The sequence below is a fragment of the Nematolebias whitei genome, chromosome 20 (genome assembly GCF_014905685.2).
Source record: "Nematolebias whitei isolate Nwh7 chromosome 20, NemWhi1, whole genome shotgun sequence".
NCBI lineage: Eukaryota > Metazoa > Chordata > Actinopteri > Cyprinodontiformes > Rivulidae > Nematolebias > Nematolebias whitei.
This window is the reverse complement of record NC_056517.1, coordinates 30,487,640-30,506,384: the sequence shown is the minus strand read 5'-3', so window position 1 is coordinate 30,506,384 and position 18,745 is coordinate 30,487,640. Positions and strand designations below refer to the sequence as shown.

At 40.1% G+C, this 18,745-nt stretch overlaps 1 protein-coding gene across 1 annotated transcript in view; it reads right to left on the bottom strand.

The window, feature by feature from the left end:
* prex2 (phosphatidylinositol-3,4,5-trisphosphate-dependent Rac exchange factor 2) overlaps positions 1 to 7,150 on the bottom strand; it is a 145,740-nt gene extending 138,590 nt beyond the window's left edge. The window contains exon 1 of the mRNA XM_037693973.1: positions 6,907 to 7,150. Coding sequence (XP_037549901.1) covers positions 6,907 to 7,044 — 138 coding nt within the window. The 5' untranslated portion in view covers positions 7,045 to 7,150. The remainder of the gene's footprint in view (positions 1 to 6,906) is intronic.
* Positions 7,151 to 18,745: the final 11,595 nt, after the last annotated feature.

Genomic DNA, 18,745 nt, shown 5'->3' with positions numbered 1-18,745 from the left:
ATATATATATATATATATAAACTTTATTAATCACAAAGGAAAATTAAGTGTTGTTGTAGCTCATCATCCTGGTTTCATTTGAGTTGTTATAGATGCTGAGTTGTGAGCAGGAAGGATCTCCTGCAGAGAATCCAAAGAATCTGGCCACAGATGGCGATCCATCCACCTGGATCCAGCTTGCTGTCAGATCCGGCGGGCCTCTCGGTCCTCCTGGGCAGCAGGACTGCCTGAATGCCGGGCAGAATTCCTCCCTGAGCGATGGTCACTCCTAGCAGTCTGTCGACCTCCTCGGCACCACGGACAGACTGCTGAATGTGCCAGGGGATGATCCTGGCCCTCCCGTTGTCACGAGCCGAGTTTTCCACCAGCTCCAGGATCTCAGCGGTCAGGTACTCGAGCACCACCGCCAGGTTGACGGGAATTCATCCACGGCACCTCCTTTTCAACTCATTTGGGATTTGGGGCTGTAGTGGAGGTATATGAGCTTTTGAGATGTTAATCAGCTGCTCCTGGTTGTAAAAAAAAAACACCTTGTTGCCATGGTTACGCATCATAGCAAATGCCCAAATGTAAAAATGGTTTTAGTAAAAATCCTTCCAGCTGCACAGCATCCGATACCAGAGTAAATGATCATCTGAAAAATGTGATTTACATCCAGAAAAAGAGGAATTAAAGTTTTCAAAAGCAATAACTCAGAATGAAAGTAACAGCTGCTCTAACATGCAGCCACCCTGAGCGGCGCAATAGGTTACTATACCATATAACTATGGTAAGACATTTATGTTGGCTTGCAAAAATATTCTGCTCAATGATGAGGATATGTGCAGCTTTAGTTTAATAGGCTTTAAAATAAATATGCAAAAGAAAAAGGGAAGTGCATCTTGTCGATACAGCATCCAAAAATATAGCTGGAGCCATGCATGTGTGTTAAATTCCGCACCTTCGTGAAGTTTCAGCTTCATGAAGGTGCGTACAAAGCAGTTCTGGGTACGATGTTAACAAAAGTGGGCAGCAAAATAATGTGCATGACCAACAATACAGCATGCGCATGAAAATAGGCCATTATTTTCAAAAACTGTCTGTTCATAACACACGCCGTGGTCACAAATACTCAGTACACCCATTTTCTTCACAATTTTGAATCACCAACTAGACTCCAACGGGTACAGCAAAGTGAAATACGGCCTTAAGGTGCATGTGTCTCTGTCCAATCTCTTATTTCTGTCACTGACGGAGTGAATCTGATATAAGAAACAAGAAATAGCTAATAGAATTTTTTTAACACAGTTGTTGAAGGTGTCAAACGTTATTGATTTTCAGTTATCAGACTCCTCTCTGCGTAGACAGACTCTTGACATCACATACATGGTTCTATATTAATTTAACATAAGCAAGTGAAAACATTCATGACCTTCATATACAGTAACTTCCCCCATCAAGTATTTTAAGTGTATTGAGTCACTGTTAGGCCTGTCACGATAACAAATTTTGCTGGGCGATTAATTGTCTCTGAAATTATAGCGATAAACGATAATATTGTTTGAAATTTGACAATAATTAATTGTCAAATTGTAGAAGAACTGTTGATTTGTTTGGAGTGTAGTACCTTTTTTGACCACCTAATGGCAGTATAAGACAATTTGAACCAAAGGATGGATAGATGAGCAGCACGTCTTTAAGAAAAACGGGAGGGAGGGCCCTTGACGTGACATGGGCTGACACGGTGACATAGCAGACGCTCAGTGAGTTGAGCTCATTAGCATAGCATTTTTCACACAAAACTTTAAATTAAAAAAAATCAGTAAACAAGTTTTCAGCTTCTTTATGCAGAGAAAAGCAACTTTTTACACAAAGGCACCCTTTCAACCGTGAATTTCGGAGCTCGACAAGACGGAGTTGGCCTGTGAGCTTAGCTCGTAGCTTCGCTGCTTTTAACGATCCAAAAACGCGATTTTGGACGGTTACTACAGATTTTAAAGAGAAAAGAGAAAGGGAGGGGTCAGTGAAGAGCACCGGAGTTGACCCTTTTGTCATCCAGTGTCTTCAGTAGAAAGAGACACACGAAGAAACGATAAAGCCGGTAAATAAAAACGAGGTTGATAATTTTAATTTATCATGCGATTAATTGATTTGTTGTTTATCGCGACAGGCCTAGTCACTGTCAGTAAAATGCTCATTTCTGTAAACTCAAAGCTATTTGAATTTGTTTATTACATCTCTTTTTCTTTTCTTCTTCTTCTTTCGGCTGCTCCCTTCTTCAGGGGTCGCCACAGAGAACTAAGTCGTACGAAGACTTGGCAATTGTTTTTACACCGGCTGACCTTCCTGACGCAACCACAGACCACCGAGCTACCACAGCCCTCTGTGTGGAGCAGAGAGCTGCTATAGGGCGAAGGTGTGGGTGTAGGGCCTTGCTCAAAGGCCCAGAGTGAGGTAAATGAAAGTGGAGGCAGATGTGGGTGTTTCACCTTTTCCACCCACATTTTGATGTTGTCGGTACCGGGCGTTGAACCAGCGATCTTCTGATCACAGGACCGCCTTCTCTAACCTCTGTGCCACCACCCGCTACTACATGAACCATCAAACCACATATCAAAATGTGTTTATACACATTGTACAAGTAATCTGATTACTTGTACAACAGATTCTCATTAGAACAAATAATGGATTAATTAATCAAATTCTTCTAAATAGATTACAACACCTGGTCGGTCTTTCTGGTACTGTTCTTCTGTGGTTCAACTCCTATCTCACAGATAGAACCTTTATGGTAAGTATGGATACATGCACCTCGCAGATCCATGAAGCCAACTATGGCGTCCCCCAAGGCTCTATTTTAGGCCCCCTACTTTTTAATTTGTACATGTTGCCGCTTGGTGGAGTCATCAGGAGCCATGGGATAAGTTTCCACAGTTATGCTGATGACACACAGCTATACATCTCATTATCTCATGATGACCCCCGGCCAATCACTGCACTTTTAAATTGCATTTCAGACATAAAGTCCTGGATGGCACAGAACTTTCTCCAGCTAAACCAGGACAAAACAGAAGTTTTAATCATTGGACCGGAGGTTCAAAAAGAAAATACAATTCAGAAATTACAATCTCTGTCTTTAAAACCTTCCAAAAAAGTAATAAGCCTGGGCGTTCTTTTTGACTCTGAGCTTACTTTTATTCCACATATCAAACATATAGTCAAAACAGGATTTTACCATCTAAAAAATATAGCCAGAGTCCGCCCTCTTCTCTCTTTTACTAATACTGAGACTTTGATGCACGCTTTTATATCTATCCGTTTAGACTACTGTAATGCACTGCTTTCTGGTCTCCCTAAGAAAAATTTATCCAGCCTTCAGCTTTTACAAAACTCTGCTGCTCGTGTGCTAACCAAGACCAGAAGGCAGGCTCATATTACACCTGTTTTAAAATCATTGCATTGGCTCCCTGTGCGTCTCAGGGTTGATTTTAAGATTCTTTTAATGGTTTTTAAATGTCTCAATGGTCTCGCACCATCTTATCTTGCAGAGCTGCTATTACCCTATGAACCCCCGCGGACACTAAGGTCCTCTGGCACTGGACTACTAAAAGTTCCAATAGTCAGAACTCACACTTACGGTGAGGCTTCTTTCCAGTACTATGGCCCCCGTCTGTGGAATAGTCTGCCGGAGAACCTGAGGGCCGCAGAAAATGTTGTTGTTTTTAAGAGCAGGCTCAAGACCCATCTTTTTAACTGTATTTCCTGAACTGGTTCATTTCTGTTCAGTCTATACATTTTCCATACAATTTTATTTTGTGTGTGCTGTTTGCATTTATTTTGTGGGTTTATTGTTTATAATTCTGTACAGCACTTTGAGCTGCTTTTAGTATGAAGGGTGCTTTATAAATAAAATTGATTGATTGATTGATTGATTAATTGGGTCGTGTAACCAGCAGTACTTTTCTTGCACAAACATTACAGCTGGCTAATGTAAAACATCGATACTTAGACAGTTCGTGTTTTCGCCGGTAACATTTGAGTTTGTGTTTGTTTAACAACAGATTAGAGGATGTGAAATGAAAAAAATAAAAAAAATCCTGTCCTTGCGTCTAATATTTAGGACAAAGGGGGAAGCTGAATGTTGTCTCAACATTTACAAATTAACAGACAGGAAAACGACGGGAACAAGAGGCCACGACTTTTGGAATCATCCCCAACGCTTTCGGAGGATATGAACCTTCTAGACTTCCTTCAGCCTGCATGACCTCCGTTTGGACAGCTCATAAATTTCAAGAAACGAGAAAACCTCTTGGCTCACTGGATGTACCAAAGTGACTATCCCATCCAGGATGTCAACAAACCTTGAGAGAGAAATGGAACGTCTAAACACAAACAACGCGGGGTTTAGTTGACTACCTCGGTCCCAAAGAGCCAGTAAATGCTCCAATTTCTGTTTTCTCCATTAGGACAGATTTTCCAATTTCCTTTGACTAATCTCGCACACACAACTGGTAATAAATTGCCCATTGACATGCTTTATATGAATCCAAAAGCATCAACACAGACCAATAAATTCAGCTTGATAGGAAAAATGTGACGATTACCGTGACAAACAAATTGTTCACATCTTGTTAAGTTGTTTTCAAATAGAAGAACAGAAGGGATTTTGTAGGCTTACAATTCCTAAAACCAAGTTAATTCCCCTTCGATTGATGCAAGGGAATAAAAAATGTTTTAAACATTATAGTCACATTACATGGGCTTTTGTTCAAGAAGGGGGCAGCAGCTAAGGGACCACTTAATGCACCACAGAGCTCTTAGGAATATATTAAGTTAACTTGTGGCTCAGATCTTCCTCCAAAATCAAGACATAAAAGGTTTCCTTATTGAAACTTTCTGTTTTCTCTCTATTAAGAGCTTAAAATACAAGCAAATTGTTTTCAGTGCTTCTCTATGAATGGTTGAGCCTGAGATAAAGTACTTACTTTGGCAGCAGAAAACTACAGAAACACCTATTACGGTGTCTGTTTACGTTGAGCCAAGGTTTGTTCTACTGTTAAAATTGACTGTCGCTTAATTGGCTCAAGGCAATCCAAGATAAACATTAGTGTCCACTGCCGCCCACTATCCCAAGCTATAATTGTTCATTATGTAAGAGCTAGATCAGAACGCGTCCTCCGAGACGTCCTTCTTCTGTGAGATTTATCTAAGTTTTGGCATAAAACGTGGACGCAAATCGAAAGGAAGCTGCACAAAAGTTTTCCAGTGTCAACACCTTGAAGATTCAATCTGCACATTTTCCCACAGAGAGAGAAACACAATAGTCTCTGCCTGTCCAGGGACTAAATCGCTCTAATCATCTGTTGTTTTCCACCACCTGAATACTAGAGTATGTGTTGGGGGGTATTGTGCTTAAGTCCCACAGATCAGCAGCGGCAATCTCGGCTCTTCAATTTAACTCTGCCAACTGACCCGAGCCTCATTGTTCTGCAGCATTTCCGAACCTCAGAGGAATTCCTACTGCAGGAAATACGGCTTACATGAGACGGCACTGAGCCCAGAAACCCACAGAGACCGCCTTTACCCTTAAACCTCCTGGCGCTATCTGCTTTTCCCTTTGCACACCTCCGGCAACATTCAGTCCACGCCACTCGATGCTGGGTTGATCCACGCAGGGGTCAAACCTTCTGACCTCTAGACACAGTTTTCTGTTTCATAACTGGTTCTTTTTTAAGGGGGAAGTAAGTGTGGGATTCCTCAAGCAGATGAAAGTCTTCATTAAGACCCACTCTTCACAGCAGGACAACGCTTTGATCATCTGTCTACAGAGCTCCCAAGACGAAGATAAGAGCAACTCTGAGTCCCACTGTCTAACTTTCTTATCAAGATCGTCATCCAGCCCTATCATCATTTGTTGCTAGATCTGATCTGTTGCTTCCATCCACTGTTCCTGACCAGAACAGAGGGGGTCTTAAAAGTATCAATCACCTCTGACATTAATCCCATTCCCAGCCTGCAGGGGACATAAAGGAACTCGATCCCTCATTCTCCACCAAGCTCCATCCTTCCTAAATATTCCCCTCTACTGGAAACATCTGGATGGTGGTGGCAGAGGGTCGTTTGGGGAAATAACACTCTGAGGGAACACAATGTCTCGTCAAACTTCCTTCCCTACAAAATTACGAAGCAAAAAAAAAAAAAATTGTACACCAATTGTTCACATGCACTCTGCTTCAAACCATTTCACTCTTGCCTCCCTTTGAAGTTCGGTGGTATTTTCTGTAAGGCCGTTAAAATGACATGCGCCCCACTCCTCCTGTGATGCAACATCCAGGTGTTTCCCTGCTGGGGACTCAATGCCAAGATCTGGCGGTTTTCATCCGAGCCCACCTGTCTTTTGGCAGAGCATGTGGATTAGACGAGATGAGAAATGCAACAACTCTTTGTGGCGTAATTATGGGATGCGGTTGCAATGCTGAACAAGATTGGACTGGAGGGACAGATTTACACTGCAGGTGTCTTCATGGATGAATTTGAGCTCAATATCGCAATCGTTTCAGCCTTTTTAGTCTAACATTCAGCATTAAAGGATGTATATTACTGTTTATTATAAGGGTTGAGTTTATGGGTGTGATGTCCCACACAAGCATCCCAAGGGAGCAGGCTGTGGAGTGGATCAACCGCCTCTTTGAGACTGTTATTCCAATTTCACACTTGCAAACTATAAAAGGTTAAGATCTTCATCAGCAGAATAGATCCTCAGCCTTAAATAGTGATGGAGATCCTGCTCACAAGTCAACAACATGCAGCAGGATGACACTTTTTTTTTTTTTTAGTCTGCAGGCTGCTGCAACATGCATATAAAATAAAGCAAGCTGGCTGGTTTTATTTACTTATATCAGGTGTAGGAGGTATCTGAACACTCACCGACAGGAACTCCAGCGTCCCAACATAATCCCGTTCAGTTTTCAGAAGTTCATTCAAGACACAAACTCGCAGCCGGAGTTGTTTCTCCAAGTCCTTCCCGCTCTCAGCCCTGTGTTCACTCCTGCTCTCCTCGGTCATGGTGAGCTCATAAATAAATGTTGTCGTTTTTAAAAAGGATAAAGTTGTCTCCTTCAGCGGCTTTTAGTTTCACATCACAAACGGGCTTCGGAGAGTGCGCAGCAAACTAGCAGGAGCAACCGGTGTCTGCGCTTAAAGTCCACGAAAAGTCGAGAGAAGAAGCAAAACGGGGGTAAATTTTTAAAAGTTTCAAAGCTGTGAAGAACTATTTCCCCTCTGACTAAAGTTAAAGTTGAGTCCACGTGACTCCAGAACCCTTCATCCTACTCCTGCGTCCCAACAAGTCCGAAAGAGGACCAGAGTTAAGCTAGCTTTAAAAACAGGCGCTAACTTCCGGGTACTCTTTTCAAAGTAAAAGCAAAAACCGGAAGTTTGGAGAAACGTTTCCTTCAAAGTCAATTTTAAAGAGCTGGTTTCACAGCTGACACTGACAAGAGTAAAAAAAAAAAAGGCACAGGTTTATAATCGAGGACTGTGTTCCACTGTGCATGCTAGTTTTTACAAAAACATTTAGGAGCTGAACTTGCCTTTTTTTTTTTTTTGTCTTTCGGTTGCTCCCTTCTTCAGGGGTCGTCACAGCGAACTATCTCTCGAACACTTGGCAGTTATTTTTACACCGGATGCCCTTCCTGACACAACCACAGACCACCGAGTTACCACAGCCCTCTGTGTGGAGCAGCTGCCCAGGGGAGCAAATGGTTAGGGCCTTGCTCAAGGGCCCAGAGTGGGGCCTTTCCCACCCACATTTTCATGTTGTCTGTACGGGGAGTCAAACCAGTGACCTTCTGATCACAGGCCCACCTTCTCTAACCTCTAAGCCACCACTCCCCAAGAGCTAAATTTCCTCTGAGTGGATTAATCTCTTTAAAGCCAGCTGATTTAAAAAAGGTCCATTGCAGTGCAAACTGATGAAAAGTTATAAGAAAAAAGGTTTATCTTTGTCTTTTTTTTTTAAACTATGTTTTTACTGAAGTACCATGTTCTTAATGGTTTCCAAACTTTCAGACTCTAGACCAGGGGTCTGCAAAGTGTGGCTCTGGGGACACATGTGGCTCTTTAGTCCCTCATCGGTGGCTCTTTGAAGCTTTCACCAAGACTTATTGAAATATGCAGAAAATGTCCTGATGCATGCTCAATAATCCAGGTAGAAAAATGTAAAAAAGTTAAATCTGGTCCTCTGGACATTCAAAAAAAGCAAAACAAAACAATGAAGAAAATTGTTGGAAGTAGTAAATTTCTTTCAGCTGCTCCCTTCATTGAGGGTCACCGCTCACATGAAAGATTTGGCAATTTGTTTTACACTGGATATCCTTCCTGATGCAACCTGAGTTTGAACCAGCAACCTCAGGATTACAGGACTGGAGCACTGGCTACTGAGCTACTGCAGCCCCACCCAAGACATTTATTATTCCTCACATAGGCCGTCAAAGATAAGAGTTATAGAAAGTGCATCATGTGGCTGCTGATCCGTTTCATGTTGCTGCTGATCTGTTTCATGTTGCTGCTGATCTGTTTCATATTGCTGCTGATCTGTTTCATGTTGCTGTATTCACTCGAGCTCATCTGCTCACACAGACTCATGTTCGTGCTGCTGCTCGGCGTATTGTTTTTATGCTATTAGTGCTTAGCGTATTTTTTACTTGATATTTTTCTTAGTTCATATCTTAGATCTTATCACTGTTTTTCTTTAACATTTTATTGGTGGATGTAACTGAGACCCTGTGTACATAATTTCGCTCCACCACATGTACCACATGTGGGGCGAATGACAAATAAAGAAACTCTGACAAATACACGTTAGTCATTAAATAAACAGTGATGTAATGCATGATAAGGTAATTATGCATATTAATTAGTGACACATTGGACGTTTTTTGTGTGTAATATTTGCATAAACGAACCCTAATAGGCCACAATATGCTTTGTTTGTTCTATATTGGATGGCTGCCCTAATATAAATTATTTTAGTTTATAAAGTCTTATTTTATCAAATATTTAAATTCATGTCATCATTTTGGATGAGCAGATCAAACTGAGCTTTTCTGAAATTGGGCTTGAACAGTTGAGTCATTTTTTTTATTTCTAGATTGAATGAATGCAAAAAATAAACTGTGTTGACAAAATTGGAAATATATCAAATTCCTGTTCTGTCGAAGAAGCACTTTTAAAAATCTTTTTTTTTTTTTTTATGCCATCGCTTTTGTGCTCCTGTTTCTAACGTTTGAAAAGCAGCTGTAAAAACCTTTGGCTTGACGTCCGCTGTGTTTTCAGAATAACTAACATTCGAATGCACGTTCGTCAGCGAACAGTAACCATAAAACTGAGCAGTGTGTGAATTATTGAACACTTTCTTCTTTTAACACACTAACGGGGCTGCAAATGTCATGTCAAACAAAAGGAGGGATGATAAAATGATATGTTCTTTCATAAAACTGCTTGATTTGATCAGCTTGACATCGTTCAAACATTCACTTCATGCATAAAAGTTCTCTCAAATGTTACAAATTCATGATTTTCCCTGAAGTTTGAGGCAGAATTATCTTTCAGGATGAAAGAAGAAGCGACTGTACGATCAGAATCTTGACGAGGATTTTCTATGAACTTTAAGACTGTGAAGTTAGTAGAAATAAGCCTGGACTTGTTTGATTTAAGCCAATTTTTCCACATTTATTTCCTAACATGGAACACACATTAGTTTACAGGTAAAACAGAGAACATTAGAAGGGAAAGCAATCTGCAAAATCTCACATTTTTTTATATTTTCATCATTTTATGATTTTTTTTGTTCTTATTCCTGCTCCTCATTTTCTCCCATTAGATTTAGTTTTTAGTTTGCATACTCCCTTATTCATTTATTCCATTACTGGATAATTGTTTTAGTCTCACTCCGCTTCTCTGCCTTTGTGTCCTCAGTTGGGATTATTTTCAGGTGCACGTCATGAGAATATTGCTGCCAGAGTTTTTTGTAATAAAAAATATATATGTAAGCTTAATCAAAAGTTATTCGATCTTTCTGAAAGTCTGTCAAAAATGGGATTTTGCTTCTGCATCCATTCTCAGTCGACTACCTGACGATGTCCAGAGAAATATCTATTTACCGTAAATTACGGTCTATAAGCCGCTACTTTTTTCACACGCTTTGACCACTGCAACTTGTACAACGCTGCGGCTAATTTATGGATTTATGGTTTTGACATGCTAACGAGCTTCATGCCACCAAAACATTTAGCCTCATCACATCCGGGCACTCACACAGCTGCCCAATACATGTCTCTCTTGGGGGGTGGGTCCTCATGACTCAATGAGACTCAACACGTGTCTCATCTTGTCCCTTAACTGTTTTAGATTAGAATGTTTAGATTAGGTTAGATGTCTTTTTGCATTTATTATAGGTCTGTTTGTATTAATGTACTGTTGTGTGTCTGCACTGTGTATTGTTTTGTACGTCATGTTCTGTGTTGCACCGTGATCCTGAAGGAACGTTCTTTCATTTCAGTACTTGTATGTAGCTGAAATAAAAATAAAACCTCTGACTCAGACTATCTGCACAAAAAAAGGTTAAAAAAAACTGACCGTTGAATTTACCGAACAGGTCACAGTGAAACTTGGTTTTGTTGTGCACAGGGAGCTTAAGTCGTGGAAAAAAGGGTATTTCACTCTTATCAGTCCTCTCATCCGTGTGAAACCCTGACCAGCTCTAACTCACTGACATGGGACCGTTAACATCACGCATCACAAACATGAGCAAAAGGACGTTGCAGAACGTTCCCACAGGAGTTATTGATCATGATGGGTGCAAATGATGCGCTGACACACAGGGGAGCAGGGAGTTTACTGCAGCTCCTCAGACTGACGAAGTCTTTTGGAGTCATGATGAAATGTCTCAACAAGAAGAATCCGTCCAGAGGACCTCACTTAACTTTGTTAGACTTCCTGTTAGGCTACTGTATTTATTTATTTTAACAAGCTATGTTACAGGCAGTAAAAAAAAAAACACTTACTGTACGTATTTGTGTACGTTACCAGTACGTATTTAATTAAAAGTTTTAAAAAATCTTTCTGTGTAAATATCTTGCTACAACATGGAAACCCGCGGCTTATACACAAGTGTGACCTATATACTAAAAAAAACCTTTTAAATTTAGTGGGCGTGGCTTATGATCAGGTGAGCTCAATAGTCCAAACATTAAGGTAAATATGTCTCGTCCATTGTTGCAGACCGTATTAAATCTGAATGTTTTAGTTTCCCATCATTTGGTGCTGATGAGGAGCAGACATGGCATTTTTTTTGTTTTTCATCTATTTGCGTTTCATCTTTCTCAAAGGCTAGCTGCGTGGAAACACAAAGATAACACAGTTTAACACAAATTTTAGCTTCAATAAGTTGATTCCTATAAGGAGCGATAAACTTAAAACGTGGTAATGAATCAGATGAAGGGTTAAGCATCTTTTTCTTTCCATGCGTCCATTTTTAGGCATAAACTGCACAATGTGTCGTCACCGTGAGGTTGTCGACTGGATAGAAACTGAAGAAGTTCTTTGAAAGTCAAGGAGAACCACTCAAAACCACTTTCAATACAGACTGGCACCAACATCTACTCTACCTGGTTGCTGTTTTCATGTCATGACAACCAGACTGATCACAAACAGTCCTCCGGGTTTCAGCTCTCAGCTTTGTGACAGAAGAAATAAATCAGAGTGAGGGAATGATTTGCTCAGTGTGAGACCTGAAGTCTCTGTTCTCTCACACTGATGTCTCAGCAGACTGGCCCTTTGCTTCAGTTTCCTCGCAGAATCAAAAAACCTTATTATCAGAGGAAGTGAGGCACAGGGAAAATGTGTTTACAGGCATGCTGGGATTCGTCTTTGGCTCTTAAGGAGGCATGGAAGAAACATTTGTGCTTCCTTTTGCAATATAACTTACAAGAGAAAGTGTTTGAAAGCTCATATGTAAATGATGCACAAGTAATGCTATCATTAGTATCTGCCAACAAATATGAGCGCGACAATCATCCTGAATGTGTATGACTGTCTGTTAGCAAAATATCACACAAACTATTGCAAACAGGCAATGAATTGTAATTGCCTCCTGTCTAAATCCATGGTTTTATTGTTTTGAGTCCTAACCGAATCCTCCCGTTAAACTAATTTCACAAGTGAGGAGCCCCAAAGATCAAAACACTGATATTTAATTAAAGCGACTGAGTTTAATTAGGACAGAACTTCCACTCTGTGGGAGCTGAAAACTCCCTCCTTTGCAAGTCCCTCACAACTGAGGGGAAGCTTTGCTCAGATGTTGGTAAAAGTGTTTTTATATTGAATTAGACACAGTCGGAGTCATTTTGCGGCTGGGTAAATATGAGCACTAAAAGCAGCTTTATTGCACCAGCTTTGGAGGCGAATTTACTGGAGCCATTTTTCAGCCCACAATCATGAGGCAGGGATTAACATCTCAACTAGTGAGGATTCAGCTGAATCCTTTTCTGCAAAGAAATCACGCGTGACAGCCTCACTTTATGAGCAGCAAAAGGAGGTTTTGTGTTTTATTTTATGGAGCTGTTGTAGGTCTCAGATACAGGTTAGAGGCAGTTTTTGTGGAGTGAATTGGGACATGACTGTTTAAACCTGGACGTGTACTATCCTCTGATGTATAGATGTGGTACTGCAAGGGGTTGAGGAAGAGATGCGTTGTAATGTTCCTTTGCTGCCACTAGAGGGCGGTGTTGGTTTCTTCTTTGAAATTGTGATTTTTTTTTATTTTTTATTTATTTTGAATGAAAGAAAAGAGAATTGCCACTATTGTTCACCTAAGTATTTGTGACATTTAAGGAATAATAAGGAAATACCTTCTGTTTATGTGGTTTACTTGATAATCCTCCATTCTTCTTATTTAAATAAAAGTGTCTGCTTGACTCTAGCTGCTTTTTCTGATTCTTGCACAAATCATCAAACATAGGTTGTGATCTTACCATTTGCTGGCCCTGAAATGAAGAGGTTGCCTCTTATTTCCAGTCGCTGCGCTGTAAGTTTATCTGTTTTTGGCAGCAAAGCCAAACAGGTGCTCGCCTCATAATGCAGCGGTCACTGGAATTTCAGGGGAATCGGTTTAATTTATATAAAAGGACATTTATTCTAAGTGAACTCAACAACAACCTCTTAAGATACAGTAAGTGCAGTGTTGTAGTAAAGTTCTAGTATATTGCAGGTCTATGAGCCCATGTGCATTAGTCTAAAAGTTCAAATGTTTTTTCTAAGCGGGAAGGTTTTCAGCAGTTTAGTTGTAAAAGGTTTGAAAATCCTTTAAACAGATTTTTTGCAACAATCTGATGAGAATCACATTTCTTAAGACCCATTTAGTCTCACAACCTGAACGCCATATCTAATGCATATGAGTTTTGTAGCACATTAAGTTCATTTACTTCAGTAAAACACAGCACAGTTAATCCCCTGCATGATTATACCTCCACCGTGTTTGACTATAGAAGGGTCTTCCTTTCATGTGTTACCTTTAACTACCATTTTCTCTTTTTTTGTTTTTCTGTTCTCTTAATGACTTTTGTATTTTTTTAATACTACAAACAAAAACTTATTTTTAAGACATTCTTCTTTGTGCCACCGCTTGGAAAAATTGTCATGATTATGTCAGTGAAATTACAAATCTATAAAAGGATTTCAAGGCGTCTTTGAATTTCACCTTATTAAATATTACTTACATAGATCAGCTGAGGTCATGTGATCAGAAAGGCTCAAGTGACTTTTTGTCTATTTTTAATTTAAAGAGTGTTTTCCCAGAATGCATTTGGTTTCTACATTTTACCACCCACTGTTCTAAGCTTTGTTACTGTTCATAAATGTTAGATTTTTGGTTTAAACATCTAAAAAAATTGCTAAATTTATTAATGAACATTTATTTCTGAAGATATATGAGCTTTAAATGTAATGGTCCACATAAAGCTGCATGGCATTGTCTGGATTCATGTTTAATGTGGAAGAAAAACAAAGAAAACACTTAATATTAGATCAAATCTCCTCCCCGTGTTAGTCTTCAGTTAATGGAAGCTCCACACGGTCCCTTTTCCATCATGTTTTGTAGTTCATACCATATTAAGATTTTCTAAGATAAGAGATTTATTAGAAATAATTAAAATGTGTTTTTCTTCTTTCAGCTGCTCGCTTTTTCAGGGGTCGCCACTAAACTATCTTGTACGAAGACTTGGCGATTGTTTTTACACCGAATGCTTTTCTTGATGGAACCAAGGACCACAGAGCTGCCACAGCCATTGGTGTGGAGCCGGGGGCTGCTATGTGGGGGGTAGTTGGGGGCAGGGGCCCAGCGTGGGACAAATGAGGTTGGAGGCAGATGTGGATGCTTCACCTTTCTCCCCCACATTTTTGATTTTTGATGTTGTTGGTGCAGGGGGTTGTACCGATGATCTTTCGATCATGGGTCCACCATCTCTAACCTCTGCGCCACCACTCCCCCAAATAATAAACATGTCACTAAAACCCTATGTACATCTGAACACTCTTTTTTCCCCCTCTACAATTTATCTAAAAATGCAAACATGCAGGATCAAAATACAAACCTGAACTTTAAACAATGAGATCAGTTAGAGAAGTACAATTTGTTTTCGGTTTAAGGTGTTGAAATGGGCATAGTTGCTTCCCAACAAGAAGGTTGCTGGATCAAATCCCGGCCGGTGGGCCCATTCTGGGTGGAGTTTGCATGTTCTCTCTGTGCATGTATGGGTTTTTTCCGGATTGTCAAGTTTCCTCCCACAGACCAAAAACATGCATGTTAGACTGATTGGTAACTTTAAATTGTCCCTAGTGAGAGAGTGAATGGTTGTCTCCATGCGTCCCTGTGATGGACTGGAGACCAGTCCAGGGTGTCCCCCACCTCTTGCACAGTGACTGCTGGATATGGCGCCGGTGACCCGAAAAGGAAAAAGATGATGGGTGGAGTTACCCCTCAGTCCTTCCAAGAATCTAAGTTTAAAAAAATTAAGAGAGTTGTCTGCTCCAAGTTGATCTTAAACATACATGGGCTAAAATATCAAATCGACTTTATTCATAAAGCACAATAAAATGAACAAAACTGACAAAGTGCACAATAAACCCATCAAACTATCAAAACAAAACACTTTATGTATAAGAGAAATAATTCAAACTTAACATGGTTTTTATATAGTTTATTTAATACTTCATAAAATGCAGCATTTTAACCTAAATGTTCCTCTTTTTATTGACTCTTCCTCACGTCTTCTGTATAAACCTTGGAAAGTTCCCTGCAAACACGATAATGTGAGCAAGCGTTTGTTTAGTTTTAACTAGATAATGAATCCTGTGGCTGCAGTATGGAGTTACGCATGTTTCATGTTTTCTTCTTATGATGGTGGATGATTACTTTGACAGTCTGTTCTGCTGATTATTAATCAAAAGTCTCTGTTGGTGTCTGTGGAGGGCTGAAAACACCCCAATCAAAGGAACACATCATTATTAAATAATCATGTAGAGCAGTCCCTCGTTTATCACGGGTGTTAGGGGCCACGCCCCCCACGATAAGTGAAAAACTGCAAAGTAGGGCTGCAGTAGTTCAAGTAAACTTCATTGTCATTACCATGGAATGAAATTATGTACACAAGTAGTAGTAAGTAGTAGTTTATTTTAGTATTAATATACAGTATATATTAAGGCTTTAGAAACCCTTCCCATACTTGCAATATTCAAAACTACCGTAATTTCCGCCCTATAAGTTGCATTTTTTTTGCATAATTTACATACCCTGCAACTTATAGGCCGAAGCGGCATATTTATGGATTTTTTCCCATATTTATAAATCAATTTTTGGCTGAGATATGACCGTTTCCATTCATTCTGACTGAAAATAAATAATAATTGAGCAGTACGACTTTCAGCCACTTGATGGCAGCAGAGTGGTAGTAGCAGTAAGGCATGCCGTTGTATCTTGTAATAGTAGTTGTATCATGTAATTTTTCCACTTTATTAGATAAATATGAACTGATGCGACTTATAGGGCAGCGCGACGTGTACGACGGAAAAAACTGTCATTTTACCAACGTACGTTACTAAATTTTACTTACTAGTTCTGCAGAACAGCAACGGCTCTGGTTCCAGTCCAACTCTGTTCTATTCCGACTTTGTTTCTGCAGACCTACCGTATTTTCTGGCGTATGAGTCGCTCCTCACCGCTGACCCCCAGAAAACGTGGGCCGGTGTCGGGCCAAAAATTGATTAGCAGTCGCAGCAGCACACATGGGAGCACTCGCTGTTGCAGTTCTTCGAAATTTAACAAGATTAACACTTAAAAACAATTATTTGTTTGCTCGACATTATAGCAAAGGTGTGTCTCAGTTTAACTTTTTCCTTAATAAATGCACTTTAATGGTCATTGTTTGGGGGGGGGGGGGCGGTACAGGAACATCATATACGCCTACGGGTAGTTGTCAAAAGCCTAGAGGGCCCTCTCATGCCTCTAGCGGCTGCAAATGGTAATGTTTACTCTGGTTCATGTCAGTGTGAATGAACATTAAAAGCATCAGTCAAAAATTGTGTTATGAATATATAAAAAAAAAGTATATAAGTCACTTCGGCGTAGAAGTCGCAGGACTGGCAAATCTATGCAAAAAAACTGACTTATATGCTGGAAAATACGGTATCCTGCAGCAATGAAGTCCACAAATCAGTCCTCTAAACTCTGAAACCTACTCATTTTAACAATGTACAGTACTTCTATGTAGCTACTAGATTTTACTTACAAGGTAACAACAGTGGTTCGGTTCCGTCCGACCCGATAGATGAAAAAAGTCCCAGTGCAGCACAATGAAGCCCCGTCCAGCTTGATGTGCGTGTGCTGCTGCTCCAGGAAGGACACTCCGAGCGCAAGGCAACGGATTTACCACCTCTGGACCTACACTGTGCGAACAGAACCAGGCTGAACCCCCTGCTGTCTGTCGTCTGCAGCTCCCAGGATCCAGGTCACACTGAGTCCAGATCCACTGCAGCCCAGCTACTCACCAGTGAAGACACATCTTGAAGGAGGAGTTCAGCTTCAGAATTATTTGATACTTTCCTGCCAGTTCTGTGAGCTCATTCTTACAGAACTTCTGACTTTGTTGCAAAACTTTCCCTCCATTTGCAGAAAGCAGTGGTTGGAAGCAGTGTTGACTTCTGGGAAGTGAACTGGCTTCTGGGTAATGTGGTTCTTTAGACTGTCAAACCAGTGAAGGCTTAATGAAAGAAAACCACAAAATGGCGGCGCATTTTTATTTATTTGTTGGAAAATATTATGTACAGTACTGTACGTCCACAAACGGCGATAGAGTGAGTCCGCAAATGTCGAGCCACAAAGTAGTGAGGGATTACTGTATTAGAAAGGCAGAAGTGAACATATTTACAGATGGGGTTTATCATATACGTAATGTATTACAGGTGCCATCAGTTTGATAGAATCCAGAAATTATGTAAAAGTTAATGAAATATTTATTCCTGTAGCTGGAAGCATCATAAAATAATTTAGATGAAAATACTCTCACACTTGACAGAAAGAAGCATTATAAAGACACTGGATTTTGGCACTATGGGACTTCCGTACAGGTCCTCTGAGCTTTTCATTCAGTTTTAGAGTACCAGTAATATATTTTTTTAGTCGCCGTTACCTCCTCAGGCTTCTAGCTTTACTTCTGTAAACATCCCTCAATTTCACCACTTTTCTCATGGTCCGTCCTCCTGAAGGCCTCACTCTTCACTCAGACCTCCTCTTCACCACCAAGCAGCACAAACAGACTGCAGGGTGGTCAAAGAGCGCTGTCACACCCCTCAGACTCAGGGAGGAAAACAGTGATTTACTGGCTTTGGGTTCCACTCTAAGATGGTTAGGATTTAAATTCTGCTTTTAAAAAAGTATCTTAGTCCTTTACAGCCCTGTAGACCACAACCGAAAGCCCTCTGCAGTGCCACACACCCAGGAATGCAGTTCTGAGCATTAAAACAACATCAAACTGACGCCAGGAGTAATACAATTTTTCATATTTAAATGACCGACCAGTGCAGCAGCTGAACTCGAAGAACATACTGTAGATGTTAAATCAAGCAGGCCATGAATATCCGTCTGTGTTCAGCTGCCGTGCATGCTCAGACTCACTTCAGATGCTGGTTGTGCATGTTATTTCAGAAAAATAGCTCCGCCTTTTAACCGCAGTGCATTTCATTTATTGGTTTGAATATTTTTTATATGAGAAGTGGATCATTTCCACGTGATTTTAAACCAAAAATGAACACATTCAGTATTTATAATTTTCAAAAGCGCTTCAAGTGTACAAATAATTGTATTAAACAAGCTCTGACCTGACAGAAAATTATATTTTCTGTGTTGAATTTTTAACTCATTTTCTCTACCAGTCATAAATGTGGAAAGATTTATGAAACAGCAAAGATTTGAACAGTTTAGTTTACTTTAAATAGTGATTTGAAGCAAGTTTTCATCTTAATGTGGGTTTGACTAATGATCTATAGAGATGTACACATGCATTACTTTCTAAAAGTTTAATTAAAATCCACTCAGTGAGTCATGGTGAACAATATGTACAATTAATAGTGTTAAAATTGTTAAGATTAGAGCAAGTTTAAGATGACAGGAACCTTTTTTAGTTTCGATCTGCACAGACTAGCTGTTAGCTTG